General features: G+C 45.0%; 1 protein-coding gene across 2 annotated transcripts in view; it reads left to right on the forward strand.

The window, feature by feature from the left end:
- Positions 1 to 15,813, forward strand: part of cnksr1 (connector enhancer of kinase suppressor of Ras 1) — a 77,324-nt gene that overhangs the window by 44,153 nt on the left and 17,358 nt on the right. For both annotated transcript variants that reach the window (XM_078422989.1, XM_078422988.1), the window contains exons 9-11: positions 876 to 1,022; positions 9,702 to 9,772; positions 11,363 to 11,547. In XM_078422989.1, coding sequence (XP_078279115.1) covers positions 876 to 1,022; positions 9,702 to 9,772; positions 11,363 to 11,547 — 403 coding nt within the window. The remainder of the gene's footprint in view (positions 1 to 875; positions 1,023 to 9,701; positions 9,773 to 11,362; positions 11,548 to 15,813) is intronic.

Consider the following 15,813-nt stretch of genomic DNA (forward strand, 5'->3'; position numbering starts at 1 on the left):
AGATTTAATAGGAATCTGAGGGACAACTTTTTCACACACAGAGTGGTGGGTGTATGAACAAGCTGCCAGATGAGGTAGTTGAGGCTGGGACTGTCCCAACGTTTAAGAAACAGTTAGACAGGTACATGGATAGGACAGGTTTGGAGGGATATGGACCAAGCGCAGGCAGGTGGGACTCGTGTAGCTGGGACATGTTGGCTGGTGTGGGCATGTTGGGCCAAAGGGCCTGTTTCCACACAGTATCACTCTCTATGACTCTCTCTTTCTCTCGTGCTCTCTCTTTCTCTCGTAAAGAGCAGAATAGATACAGAAAAATTAAGAATTAAGAGTGATTTGGTATTAACTTGAGCTTTTTTTTAATGGTGTAGATCTACTTCCCTACAAGGTTATTTATCCTACACTTAATTTTTCACTTTTAGTGATTGCCAATCCTCATTAATTATGGGTCCAGAAATAATTTGGGCGGTTTGGAGAGCACCAACCATGAGCCAAGCTGTTTCTGACCTGATGCGTTCCTGGTGCTATCAGATGTCTCGGGAAGGAAGCATGATCTTGTGGGTCATCTTTTTACCTCTTTCCCCCCACCCCCACCCCACTGTCAGAGGTGGAGGAGCCTAAATGTAGATCTAAATTGTACCAGCTTATTGCTTGGATCCTGCAGAGAGATCGTAAGACATAGGAGCAGAATTAGTCCATTCAGCCCATCAAGTCACCTCCACTGGGCTGCTGAACTGCTTCTTAGTCAGAGCTAATTTCTTAAAGCCTCTCACAATATTTACACTGACACCAATCAAGCCTTCATTCTCTTTCACTACTCTTTATAATAATAATAATAATTTTTTTATTTAGAAAATCATTATCTTTTCTCTTACCAGGTTGGATGGACATTGAATAACCTGGTTGCCAAGCTGCGAGAGAATCAGAACCAAGTGGTGCTTGTGATGAAAAAGCTGCCCCTTGATATAATACCGTCTTTGTGTACCCCTGAGAATATATGTCCAGCTAAACCTCAACCACCACAGGTGAGAACAGCCTTCATTGACCAAGTTGAGCGTTGCGTTTTTAAGACTAGATTATTCAATATCTTGAGCTTGTAAAAATGACCAAAGATCATATCACCTGGCATACACTTATTGATCAAAGGAACACTTTAGAGTTACCTCGACATCAGTCTGAAGAAGGGTATCGACCCGAAACGTCACCCATTCCTTCTCTCCCGAGATGCTGCCTGACCTGCTGAGTTACTCCAGCATTTTGTGAATAAACTTTAGAGTTACCTGTTGTCTGAAGATCTGAAACGTCACCCATTCCTTCTCTCCAGAGATGTCCAGCTGAGTTACTCCAGCATTTTGTGTTATCTTCTGTGTAAAGCAGCATCTGCAGTTCCTTCCGACACATTCCGATATTGACTGTTCAGTCTGGTAATTATTGCAAAGGATCTAGAAATACTAGTAGACCTAAACACAGCCAGGCTACAAGATTTAAGCTTGATGGGCCCCTGAAACATGTTGAGATCAGACTGGGCAGTGTGGGGATGGCTCACTGGGCAGTGTGGGGAGGGCAGCAAGGTGGCACAGTGGTAGAGTTGCTGCCTTACAGCACTTGCAGTGCCAGAGACCCGGGTTCAATCCCGACTACGGGTGCTGTCTGTACAGAGTTTGTATGTTCTCCCCATGACCTGCATGGGTTTTCTCCCAGATCTTCGGTTTCCTCCCACACTCCAAAGACGTACAGGTGTGTAGGTTAATTGGCTTGGGTTTGTTTACTTGGTGTAAGTGTAAATTGTCCCTAGTGTGTGTCGGCTTGTGTTAATGTGCGGAGTTCGCTGGTCGGTGCGGTCTCAGTGGGCCGGGGCCTGTTTCCATGTTGTATCTCTAAACTAAACTAAAATTACTTCATAATCGGATGCCCAATTGGCAAGTACTGAGGCTGTTCATATCTGGCCTAAAGATCACTTTCAGACCTGATGTATCAAACCAGGCACTGAAAAACTATGCTGCTGAAAGAGACGGTGAGATCTGAGGAGAGTGGTGAGTTTGACTGGCAGAGAAGAGGGAAAAAGAAACAATGCACAATTATGCGTTTTGCATGAGGGACTAAGTTTTAAAAGTTTGGATGTACATGGGATTTCTGCAATGCTGGGTCAAGTGGGCAGGTAATTTGTACCCAGTATAGATTCTGCAAAAAGCATGTTGACAATGTTTATATTAAGGGCAGCACAGTGATACACTTGGTGGAGTTGCTGCCCCACACTGTCAGAAACCTAGGCTTGATCCTGACCTTGTGTGCTCTCAGTGCTCATTCTCCCTGTGACCACGTGGGTTTTCTCTGGGTGCTTCGGTTTCCTCTTGCATCCCAAAGACGTGTGGCTTTGTAGGTTAATTGACCTCTGCACATTGCCCCAAGTGAATAGGGAGTGAATGAAATAGCGGGATAACATCGATCCCAGTGTGAACGGGTGATCGATGATCAACATGGTCTCGGTGGCCGAAGGCCTGTTTCCATGTTGTATCTCTTAACAATGGTTGAGTGCGCAAATGGCAGATATGAAAAATAAATTAAAGGCCTTAATTAAAGGATTACCTGTGGCTTGGGATGCGTTTTAATTTTCATACCTGAACAGATGTCTGGGCAGGATGAGCAGGGTCTATGCTGGGCATTGTGAGTTGGGTAGCAAAGCCAAGGTTGTGCTGTGTATGTGACCCATGACAGAATTGGGGCACAGTGATAACTGAGTGAGTTTGGGTTTGGGAGGGTTGGGAAGATTGGATTAAGGTTAGGGATGAATGTGGAAGACAGTGAGGTCATTGCAGTTAAGATGTTCCACCCAAAGATAGGCGAGGGATTTAGCTGACAGCATGGTGCGGGGAAGACCAAGTTGTCCTGGGAATGACCAATGATGATCATTACGACAGCAACTTAAAATGTCCCTGCTTTAGATGGGGATTGATGTCATTCAGATTACACATGCCTCATCAAATGCAAAGGCATGAAGTGGACAGTCATTTCTTTTTGGAGTGATGACAAACGATCTGTAAACTATCCTTCAGTTTCCTTACAGAAACAGATGCCTTTTAATTGTGTAATGCTCAAAACAAAAAAAGTGTTATGTGGTTGGATTTCTAAGTTAGGACTCTTTTTTTCCTCAGCTAAATTAGTTCCCGGAATTGGCCAAGAAACAGAGTAACGATGGTAATGGAGATAGCACCTCTTGCCAGATGATCCCATTTATCCTGTTGGGAGTGAATGTCTCATGATGGCCTGGGGTGGAATGCATTGGGAAAATCTAGTTTTAAGAAGTTTGGAAGATAATTATTGCAAGTCAGTACAGGAAGGGAATCAGTGCAAGTTGAATCAGGAGATAAAATTGGCGTGTCAAAAATGTAATGCTATGGTGGTTATGGGAGATTTCAACATGCAGGTAGACTGGGAAAATCAGGTTGGAAATGGACCCCAGGAAAGAGAGTTTGTCGAGTGCCTTCGAGATGGATTCTTAGAACAGCTTGTACTGGAGCCTACCAGGGATAAGGCAATTCTGGATTTAGTGTTGTGTAATGATCCTGATCTGATAAGGGGACTAGAGGTAAAAGAGCCATTAGGAGGCAGTGATCACAACATGATAAGTTTTACTCTGCAAAAGGAAAGGCAGAAGGGAAAATCGGAAGTGTCAGTATTACAGTATAGCAAAGGGGATTACAGAGGCATGAGGCAGGAGCTGGCCAAAATTGACTGGAAGGAGACCCTAGCAGGGAAGACGGTAGAACAGCAATGGCAGGTATTCCTGGGAATAATGCAGAGGTTGCAGGATCAATTTATTCCAAAGAGGTGGAAAGACTCTAAGGGGAGTAAGAGACACCTGTGGCTGACAAGGGAAGTCAGGGACAGCATAAAAATTAAGGAGAGGAAGTATAACATAGCAAAGAAGAGTGGGAAGACAGAGGATTGGGACTCTTTTAAAGAGCAACAAAAGTTAACTAAAAAGGCAATACGGGGAGAAAAGATGAGGTACGAGGGTAAACTAGCCAATAATATAAAGGAGGATAGCAAAAGTTTTTTTAGGTACGTGAAGAGGAAAAAAATTGTCAAGGCAAATGTGGGTCCCTTGAAGACAGAAGCAGGGGAATTTATTATGGGGAACAAAGAAATGGCAGACGAGTTAAACCGTTACTTTGGATCTGTCTTCACTGAGGAAGATACACACAATCTCCCAAATGTTCTAGGGGCCGGAGAACCTAGGGTGATGGAGGAACTGAAGGAAATCCACATTAGGCAGGAAATGGTTTTGGGTAGACTGATGGGACTGAAGGCTGATAAATCCCCAGGGCCGGATGGTCTGCATCCCAGGGTACTTAAGGAGGTAGCTCTCGAAATAGTGGAAGCATTTGAGATAATTTTTCAATGTTCTATAGATTCAGGATCAGTTCCTGTGGATTGGAGGATAGCAAATGTTATCCCACTTTTTAAGAAAGGAGGGAGAGAGAAAACAGGTAATTATAGACCAGTTAGTCTGACATCAGTGGTGGGGAAGATGCTGGAGTCAATTATAAAAGACAAAATTGCTGAGCATTTGGATAGCAGTAACAGGATCATTCCGAGTCAGCATGGATTTACGAAGGGGAAATCATGCTTGACAAATCTACTGGAATTTTTTGAGGATGTAACTAGGAAAATTGACAGGGGAGAGTCAGTGGATGTGGTGTACCTCGACTTTCAGAAAGCCTTCGACAAGGTCCCACATAGGAGATTAGTGGGCAAAATTAGGGCACATGGTATTGGGGGTAGGGTACTGACATGGATAGAAAATTGGTTGACAGACAGAAAGCAAAGAGTGGGGATAAATGGGTCCCTTTCAGAATGGCAGGCAGTGACCAGTGGGGTACCGCAAGGTTCGGTGCTGGGACCCCAGCTATTTACGATATACATTAATGACTTAGACGAAGGGATTAAGTCAAAGTCAAAGTCAATTTTATTGTCAATCCTCAGCCAGTTTACACAGACAGAAAATCGAAATACCGTTTCCCACAATCCCGAGGAACAAAGTGCATAAAACTAAGTTAAAATTAAAAAGGCACAGCAAACAACAATCAACATAAAATATAAAATATAAAATATAGTCACTTCAAATGCGTTAAAAAAAAAATTTAAAAGTGTCTGGTGCTGGATGTGCGTGTGTGTGGGGTGCTAAAGTCCAGGTCCAATAGGGGCAGGGGAGAGAGGAGGAAGGGAGGGGAGAGAGTTTAGCATCCTGACAGCCTGGTGGAAAAAACTGTTCTTTAGTCGGGTGGTGCTTGACCTCAGGCTGCGAAACCTTCTCCCTGAAGGCAGGAGGGTGAAGAGGCTGTTGGAGGGGTGGAAGGGGTCACCCACAATGCTCAATGCTTTGCGGGTGAGGCGGGTGGTGTAAAGGACCAGGAGTGTTGGGAGTGAGGCGCCAGTGATCCTCTCAGCAGTGTTCACTATGCGCTGCAGGGTCTTGCGGCTGGAGGCTGTGCAGCTTCCGAACCACACAGTGATGCAGCTGCTGAGGATGCTCTCGATGGCGTCTCGGTAAAAAGTGTACATGATGGGTGTGGGGGCTCCCGCTCTCTTCAGTTTGCGGAGGAAGTAGAGGCGCTGCTGGGCTTTCTTGGCGATGGACGTGATGTTGTTGCTCCAGGAGAGATCCTCGGTGATGTTCACCCCCAGGAATTTGGTGCTGCTCACCTGCTCCACAGCAGCACCATTGATGGTCAGTGGGTGGGGGTGTTGGGTGTGCGTTCTCCTGAAGTCGACAACAATCTCCTTTGTTTTCTCCACATTCAGGAAGAGATTGTTGTCTGTGCACCACGCGGCCAGCTGGTCCACCTCCTTCCTGTAGTGGGTCTCGTCGTTGTTGCTGATGAGACCCACCACTGTTGTGTCATCCGCAAACTTGACGAAGTGGTTGGAGCTGTAGGTGGGTGTGCAGTCGTGGGTCAGCAAGGTGAAGAGCAGGGGGCTTAGCACACATCCTTGTGGGGCACCCGTACTCAGCGTGATGGTGTCCGATGTGTTGCTGCCGACCCGTACGGACTGGGGTCTGGCAGTGAGGAAGTCCAGCAGCCAGTTGCAGAGAAGGGGGCTGAAGCCCAGATTTGTTAGTTTACAAACCAGCTGCTGGGGGATGATGGTGTTAAATGCTGAGCTAAAGTCTATGAACAGCATCCTAACATATGAGTTTTTAGTGTCCAAGTGGGTGAGGGCTGGGTGTAGAGCAGAGGAGATGGCATCCTCAGTGGACCGCTTAGCTCGATATGCAAACTGAAACGGGTCTAGGGAGGGGGGGGAGGTTGGATCTGATCTGCTTCATGACCAGCCTCTCGAAGCACTTCATGATGGTTGAAGTCAGCGCTACAGGGCGGTAGTCGTTGAAGCAGGATGGAGAAGACTTCTTGGGCACAGGTATGATGGTGGTTTCTTTGAAGCACAAGGGAACAACAGCCTGGCTCAGGGAGATGTTGAAGATGTCTGTGAGGACATCTGTGAGCTCAGCTGCGCAGTCTTTTAGCACACGACCAGGAATGTTGTCAGGTCCAGAAGCTTTCCGGGTGTTAATCCTTAGCAGTGTGCTCCTCACACTGCCTGGAGACAGACAAATAGCCTGGTCGTTGGGGGGGGGGAGTTGTTTTCTGCGCAGGTGTGTTGCTCTGTGCTTCAAAGCGTGCGAAGAAGCCGTTGAGGTCGTTCAAGAGAGAGGTGTCACTGTCACAGGTCTGTGGTAAGGGTTTGTAGTCCGTGATAGTCCTAATACCCTTCCACAGGCTCCGTGTGTCTCTGCTGTCACTGAAGTGGGCTGTGATGCGCCGGGTGTAGTGTTGTTTGGCTTTCCTGATGCCACTGGAAAGGTTGGCCCTGGCTGCTCTGAGACCGGCTGGATTGCCCTCTCTGAAGGCAGCGTTGCGGACCCTCAGCAGCCCATGGACCTCCCCTGTCAGCCATGGCTTCTGGTTAGCCCGGATGGTGATGGCTCTGGTGTGGGTCACATCGTCAATGCATTTGGTGATGTAGCCTGTAACTGTCTCTGTGTATTCCTGAATGTTGGTTGTGTTGTTGTATGTTGCTGCCTGCTTGAACATGTCCCAGTCTGTAGTCTCAAAGCAGTTTTGGAGTGCAGCTGTGCTGTCCTCTGACCACACACGTACCTCTTTTGAAACCGGTTTGGTGACTTTCACCCGGGGTCTGTATGCCGGTTTCAGCAGAACGGTGAGGTGATCAGAGAGGCCGATGTGGGGGAGGGGGGAAGCCTTGTATGCTCCTTTGATGGTCGTGTAGACAAGGTCCAAGGTGTTGTTTTCTCGTGTTGGGAAATCAACATGCTGGTATACTTTGGGCATGACAGTTTTTAGGTTAGCATGGTTGAAGTCCCCAGCTACGATGAGAAAGCCATCTGGGTGTGCTGTCTGCTGCTCAGAGATGGCCCGGTACAGTTCGCAGAGTGCCTCCTCTCTGTCCTTGTTGTTGGAACTGGGAGGGATGTAAACAGCGACTAACAGGATAGCTGTTAGCTCCCTCGGGAGGTAGAAAGGTCGGCACTTCACAACCATAAACTCCGCCAGCGGTGAACAGTGTTTGTAGACCAACACAGCGTCCCGACACCAAGCATCACTGATGTAAACAATCACACCGCCGCCGCGAGTCTTCCCCCCGCTAACCGTAGCTCTGTCCGATCGGTAGCATGTTAGCCGGTCGAGCTGAACAGCGGAGTCCGGGATGTTGTCATTAAGCCATGTTTCCGTAAAAACGTAAGCACAGCATTCCCTCACCTCACGCTGGGTCGACCGGAGAAGTCTTATAGTGTCCATTTTATTGTCCAGTGAGCGTACATTAGCCATTAGCATGCTCGGAATAGCCGGTCTGTGTGGGCTAGCCGCTAGCCTAGCCCGGATGCCTCCGCGCTTACCCCTCTTCTGCTTCCTCTCACACCGCCTGCGGCGTCTCCTTTCCAGCCGGGGGGCAGCACTCGAGGCCGAGGTCGAGGTCAGGCAGAGTATTCTGAGGCCGCTAAGTTCCTCTGCAAGCGTAGCGTCCAGTGTTGATGATGTTGTTTTCTTGTCCATTAGTACCATTAGAAAATTTGCAGATGATACTAAGCTGGGGGGTAGTGTGAATTGTGAGGAAGATGCAATAAGGCTGCAGGGTGACTTGGACAGGTTGTGTGAGTGGGCGGATACATGGCAGATGCAGTTTAATGTAGATAAGTGTGAGGTTATTCACTTTGGAAGTAAGAATAGAAAGGCAGATTATTATCTGAATGGTGTCAAGTTAGGAGGAGGGGGAGTTCAACGAGATCTGGGTGTCCTAGTGCATCAGTCAATGAAAGGAAGCATGCAGGTACAGCAGGCAGTGAAGAAAGCCAATGGAATGTTGGCCTTCATAACAAGAGGAGTTGAGTATAGGAGCAAAGAGGTCCTTCTACAGTTGTATTGGGCCCTGGTGAGACCGCACCTGGAGTACTGTGTGCAGTTTTGGTCTCCAAATTTGAGGAAGGATATTCTTGCTATGGAGGGCGTGCAGCGTAGGTTCACTAGGTTAATTCCCAGAATGGCGGGACTGTCGTATGTTGAAAGGCTGGAGCGATTGGGCTTGTATACACTGGAATTTAGAAGGATGAGGGGGGATCTTATTGAAACATATAAGATAATTAGGGGATTGGACACATTAGAGGCAGGAAACATGTTCCCAATGTTGGGGGAGTCCAGAACAAGGGGCCACAGTTTAAGAATAAGGGGTAGGCCATTTAGAACGGAGATGAGGAAGAACTTTTTCAGTCAGAGAGTGGTGAAGGTGTGGAATTCTCTGCCTCAGAAGGCAGTGGAGGCCAGTTCGTTGGATGCTTTGAAGAGAGAGCTGGATAGAGCTCTTAAGGATAGCGGAGTGAGGGGTATGGGGAGAAGGCAGGAACGGGGTACTGATTGAGAGTGATCAGCCATGATCGCATTGAATGGCGGTGCTGGCTCGAAGGGCTGAATGGCCTACTCCTGCACCTATTGTCTATTGTCTATTGTGTCTGCAGTGGACAATCCAATGTTGCGTCTATTTTCGGTTTTAACCAGCATCTGCAGTTCCTTCCTGCACATAAAAGTCAGGATGTCATGTAACAGTTTTACAAAACTTTGGTTAGGCCACACATGGAGTATTGTGTGCAGTTTTGAGTGCCACACTATGTGTTTAAGCTAGAGAGAGTGCTGATAGGTTTCACAAGAATGCTGCCTGGATTGGAGAGTTTGAGTTCTAAGAAGTGTTTGGATATGATATGCGACCCGAAACGTCGCCCACCCCTCCTCTCCAGGGATGCTGCATGTCCCGCTGAGTTACTCCAACTTTTTGCGTCTATCTTTGGATTTGCTGGGACTGTGTTCCTTGCAGCAATGGAGGAACATTGCTAGCCAATGTCTGTTTCCTGTGGCAGGGGTGAGTAAAACTAGCGGGTGCCGGTTTAGATTGAGAGGAAGGCAGTTTAAAAGGACCTAACAGGCAAGTGGGATTAGTATGGATGGGCATGATGTTTCTTTGTTTTACAAAGGGACTATTTCTTTACTTTACAATTCTATGACTATGTCAATACTGTAAGACCTCTGATATTTTAAATATCTTGCAACTTTAAATTGTGTGTATGTTGAATTGATTTGTGGAGGGAACCAAGTGGAACTCATTCGTGAGCTGACATCTGCTTGCTCTTCTAGTTACCAGGAAGTCCATTAGAAGATGCAACATTATATCCAGACCCCAGTGTACTCTGTGATGGATACGTGCCGTGAGTATTAATTTTCTTTCTCTTCAGTTTGGAGTGTGGTGGGAAAGATTTGCTATCCTTATTTCCTGCAGTTCAAGTTTCTAATTTTCAGATCGTTTAAAATAATTCAAACTGACTGCTGCTTTTGGGTTCAGTACCAAGGAGACTGGAAAATTTATGACTGGCCAGATCTTGTAGAATTAGATATAATTCAATCACAAGGATGTCTGGGACAGATTCATGGGGCCACTGTGGCATCGTTCGACCCTGTGTTTTGCTTGGTTGATCATCTCCAAGGGTGTTAAGTTAGATTTTGTCTCTACTCTGGGGCAGATCTTCAGCTGATTATATCTTCTCATCTGTAATGGGCAAAATTGAGTTTTCCTAACAAGGACAGCTATGTGGGGAACAGAGGCTGCAACTGGTCCTTCATTTACAATGTTTTGAAGATGGGTTTTAAATTACCAATGTAAAGAATTGTACAACCAGATGCACATCTTGCTTACAGTGCAGCATTTCTGAGTGAGCCACAAGCGAGACACCACTGAGCATTCCTGAATTAAATTTAATTTAGTTTAGTTTTGAGACACAGCACGGAAACAGGCCCTGGGTCCACCGAGTCCATGCTGACCAGTGATTCCCGCACATTAACACTATCCTACACAACACTAGGGACAATTTACAATTATACCAAGCCGATTAACCGATAACCCTGTACGTCTTTGGAGTGCGGGAGGAAGCCAGAGATCCAGGAGGATAACCCATACAGGTGACGGGAAGAACATACAAACTCTGTACTGACAAGCACCCATAGTCAGGATCAAACCCGGGTCTCTGGCTCTATAAGGCAGCAACTCTACCGCTATGCTACCATGTGCTACCATGAATTTAGAAGGATGAGAGGGGATCTTATCGAAACGTATAAGATTATTAAGGGGTTGGACACGTTAGAGGCAGGAAACATGTTCCAAATGTTGGGGGAGTCCAGAACCAGGGGCCACAGTTTAAGAATAAGGGGTAGGCCATTTAGAACAGAGATGAGGAAAAACGTTTTCAGTCAGAGAGTTGTGAATCTGTGGAATTCCCTGCCTCAGAAGGCAGTGGAGGCCAATTCTCTGAATGCAGAGTTAGATAGCGGAGTCAGGAGGTATGGGGAGAAGGCAGGAACGGAGTACTGATTGAGAATGATCAGCCATGATCACATTGAATGGCGGTGCTGGCTCAAAGGGCCAAATGGCCTCCTCCTGCACCTATTGTCTATGCCGCCCTGTAACTGAGCAATCTGTGTTGACCATTATTTCCTGCCTGTCCATCCAGTCCTTGCATCTAACTGCACTAATGTCCAAATGAGTACTCTCAATCCAGTTCATTTTTAAATAGTGGTTCGAGCCCCACCAAGCACCTACGATTCTGTAGGGAAGTCTTTCTTACTATTCGGTTGCATGATCTCATCTTCAGTTCCTCGACTTTCCAGCTAAATGCCATCTCACAATGAAATCAAAAAACCCCAGCACGTTTGTTGTTTCTCAAAATAATTGTGGCTGCAGATAATTATCCAGGGTTGAATCTTGAAGTAGAAAAAAAAAAAATCCTCTTTTTTTTTAATTTCAGAGATTCTCAGAGGGATAAGGTAGGACTCCAGCAGGTCCCACAAGGGGACTTCAACACCTCTGAGATCAATGCTGTCTGTGAGGACGAATCTCAGTCAGTGCAGTCTGACTCTGAGCCCAAATCCAAGTCAGTGAGTGAAGCGGGGGATGGAGATTGTGTGCCGCCAGAACCATCGCACACAGTGGGTAAGAGGAATTCTTCTATCTAAACTCAGCATCCACAACGAGTGAAGAAGATGTATAACTGTACGGTGACTAGCTGGTTGTATGCTCAGCAGTATAGTGTATAATTAGATACAGAACTGCAGAGCCTGTGATGCCAACAGACAGCTGGCTACAGTCGCTGGCAGTGAGTGCAAAAGTGACTGGGCATGCCTTCACAACATTGCGATTTGGTTGGCAGAGGCAAGTTTCTACACAGCATGAGCAACTGTGATTTAGCTCACAAAAACAAACACGGTTTGGATCTCTTTGAAAGGGTGAGTGTCTGGCGGTTCGAGATTTTTTTTTTACAAACTACTTTCTATTGATATATTCAATTAAATGCATAAAACTGCATCTGGTTACTTTTTCAGAGACAGGTGATTAATGGAAAGTAAGGAAATAAACAGCCCATCCACAATTATTCTTGAAGTTGCTGTTGCGTTGTCTCTCACTGCAGTACTTTATCATAAGATTATTTTTATAACTAAGAGCTTGCTTGACCTTCTCGGGAGTGTTAAAGTCTCCCACTTTGCGAGTCTGGTGTCCTATACAAACTAAATCACTATCTGCAATTTTCTTTTCCAAAAGACATTGGTAAATTGGATTCGTTTTTACGATAACCTGGTGGTTCATGAATGCCAGCAATGAACTTTTATATATTTTTCTTCTCCCTGATTTAATGAATTAATTACCTGTCTTGGATTCTGGTTGTGTTTCCTGTGTTGGGATTGAAACCCTCTTCTCGTTATTAATCCAGGCAATTACAGTCCATCATATTGCCTGATAACATTGCTTTATGAAAGCTTTTACAATTATAATTACTTTATGCCAATTAATTTAATGGGAAACTTGAAATGTAATCTAGTCGGTACAATTTATGAGAACTTGAGCACATTTTGTACATTATGCCTTCAATATTATTTTTATGTTATTTGGTAGCTGGAGTCTCGTATTTCAAATCTTGTATCAAGTCTATATCTAAGCAGTAGTGTAATGCACTACAGTAAATCCTTATTATTACAGACTATAGAATGGATTTCAGTTATAGCAGACTGTCACTTTAAGAACACAGGCTACTAGTTACACCGGAGGGCATTGAAATCGATAAGTAATTGAAATTGACAAGCCATTGCTTCGAGCGACACTTAACTCTATTCGTCAATGTAACAAACTTTTAGCTTGCAGTAACAAAAATACATTTTTAGGTGTTTAAAAAGATCTTTAACTCTCAGCAGGTTAGTGTCTTTGGAAGGAGAAATGAGGTTAACGTTTAAGGTCGATGTCCTTTCACCCTGAACTCCGAGCGGGCAGTTAGTCATGGGAATCTCGCTTGGACAGGGTTTCCAAACACGGCCATCCCAATGTGGTTTCAGAATCACTGACATTTCTGTGGAGCTCTGAATGCAGGAATCAACACCAGGGGCAGCGGGTTATTGCCGCTCCCCAGATACGCTGGTTAAGGTGGCGCGGGACGGTCTCCCGAGGCCGCTGTGCTCCGTGTGGTGAGGAAGGTCCCATTGGGCTCTCAGTGACGGGGTTCCACGATTCTGACGCAGAGCCTGGGCAATGATGTCAATGGGAGATAAACCCTTGTTCTGTTATAGCAGACAATTGGCAATAACAGATACCAATCCCCTCTACCATCTGTTATAACGAGGCTTTACTGTATATAATTATAGTACTCTGTGTAAGAGAGGGATTAGAAGTCTAAAAGCAAAGTAAATCTTAACGTGCAACTGGTGGCACATTAAAAAGGATGGCAATTTGAAATTGTAGATACATTTATTCGGATACAAATGAGATCTGAGGAGGTAAGGAGGAAAGTATTATACACTTAGTAGTTGATATTTGGAACTCGCTAACAGAGGAGATGGTGGAATCAAATACAATTAATATGTTTTCAGAGTCATTTAGACAAATATGTGATAGGCTAAGGTCATCCAAGTCTAAAACCCCAATGAGGGCAAATGGGATCAGTGTAAATGGGCAAAAAAGTCAATGGGTATGTGGTGGGCCCATTTCAGCGCTGTATGACTTTATGACGCTATGACATTCCTGGAAATTCATTCCCAGTTTATGAGCAACTGTTTTGTTCCCCATTCCCCCTCCTACTGCCCCCCTCCCCAAGTCCACAACCCCATTGTTAGCTTAAAGCCTTGTCTATAATAGTTGACGTCCAAACCGTTGGTACACTTGTCCTAATTCAGTTTGCGTGGAGCCCATCCCATTGGATTAGATTCTTACCCCAAACCTGCTCGAGTAATTTAATAAATGTTTTTGGGGACATTTGAGTATGTACTTGCACAACAGTTAAAGGAGATTCTGGGGATGTGGTGAATTAGAATTTTCAGATGATCATTCTAACATGCGAGGTCAGTTTACAAAATAAAAGTGGGATTGAGGATGCAGACTTGCATGGATTGGAAATTGGTTGATTGAAGGAAACAAAAGGAATAATGCAGGACTAGTTTAGTTCAAGATAGACACAAAAAAACCTGGAGTAACTCTGCTTTTGATCAGACTGAAGAAGCGTCTCGGCCCAAATCGTCATCTATTCCTTTTCTCCAGAGATGCTGTTTGACTCGTTGAGTTAATCTGGCTTTTTGTGTCTCTCGTCTGTTTAAACCAGCATCTGCATTTCCTTCCTACACTAGTGTAGCTCAGTTCAGTTTAGAGATACAGCATGCGGACACGGACCCTTCGGCCTACCAGGTCCACACCAAATGGTCTCTTTTACCAAAGTGGCTGGTATCTGAGTGCTGGAACTGCCATCTGCTGCCTGTTAGACTGAGCAGGATATTATTTGGTTTTTGCTGCAGGCCAGCAAGAGCTGTTCTTCAAGGCAAATGTTGATGGAAATGTTGAATCATGTGCAGCCAGCACCAATCCTGATCTCGTGATCAAAAGCAAAGCTATCAAAAGGCACATGAAGGCAGCTGGACCAAAGATTCTGTTATAGAATCGATGAATCATGAAAGAGTTCTGTACAGGAGGCAATTTAGCCTATCATGCCTTTGATGGCTCTTTGCAATTACTCCCACTCCCCTGCTCTTTCCCTCAGCCCTGCACACTTCATCTTTCCGTTTAGATAACAAATTACCTTCTGAAGAATTATGATGAATCTGCATCTATCTCTCTTTCAGGGAGTGCACACAAGGTCAGGAATCCTCATTATGCAAAATATATTCTCCTTTTTGTTGCTTTGCTTTGTTACAAATTATCTTAAATCTGACCTGTGGTTATTTTTCCATTTTTATTACACTAGTTAGCATTGTACTTTTCTGGAATTCTGTCCAAGAGATGATTTGATCAAAGTTTCAAAAATATTTGAGTCCATGGGGTGAAATGATTTCCATTTGGTTCAGGAGTCGAAGACTTGAGGCCAGATTCTTAAACATTTGAACCACCCTTCCAGGAGAATTGTTATTACAAACTTTCTGCATAGAACTGTACAGCACAGGAACAGGGCTCCTTCAACCCACAAAGTCACGATTTTGGTCTGCCTGTATGTGGTCTATTTCCCTAAATTCCATGCTACTTCAGTCTAAATGTCTGGTGGAAAAAGAATCTGACTCTTGACCCTGTCTGTGCTCCTCATAATTGTGCATACATTTATCAGGTTTCCCATCAGCCCCCAATGTGCCAGAAAAAATAATCTAAGTTTGTTCAACCTCTCCTTTAGAACTAATATCTTGAATCTTTAATCCAGGCAACATCTTGGTGAACTACTTCTGCAGTCTCTCCAAAGTCACCATCTCCTTCTTATGACATGGCAACCACTACACACACTGTCGTTCTATCATAATACATGTTATCATAGCATAAATTGGATAAAACGCAATTGATGAATTGCGGAATGCTATTTGTATTGCGTAGGAAGGAAGGAAGTTTCCCTCTCCCCTGACTCTCAGTCTGAAGAGTCTCAACCCGAAACATCGCCTGTTCCTTTTCTCTAGAGATGCTGCCTGACCCGCTGGGTTACTGCAACATTTTTTGTCTATCTTCAGCGCTGTTTGTATTGTGCTTATTACACAAATTGGTTATAACACGAGTGATCAGAAGCAAAGCCATCAAAAGGCACACTAGAGAACCACTTAAAACCTACTTTGTAAATTGACAAGCAGTAAAAAAAACTTGTTGCCTCGCTAACAGTCTGTCTGTCCTTTCCTTCTTTGTGTTTTAATTGTAAGTGTTAAATGTATGTTTGTAGTGTTCTTTAGCTTGTTTTACGTGGGGGGGGGGGGAACT

Source organism: Rhinoraja longicauda, chromosome 27 (assembly GCF_053455715.1).
Source record: "Rhinoraja longicauda isolate Sanriku21f chromosome 27, sRhiLon1.1, whole genome shotgun sequence".
NCBI lineage: Eukaryota > Metazoa > Chordata > Chondrichthyes > Rajiformes > Arhynchobatidae > Rhinoraja > Rhinoraja longicauda.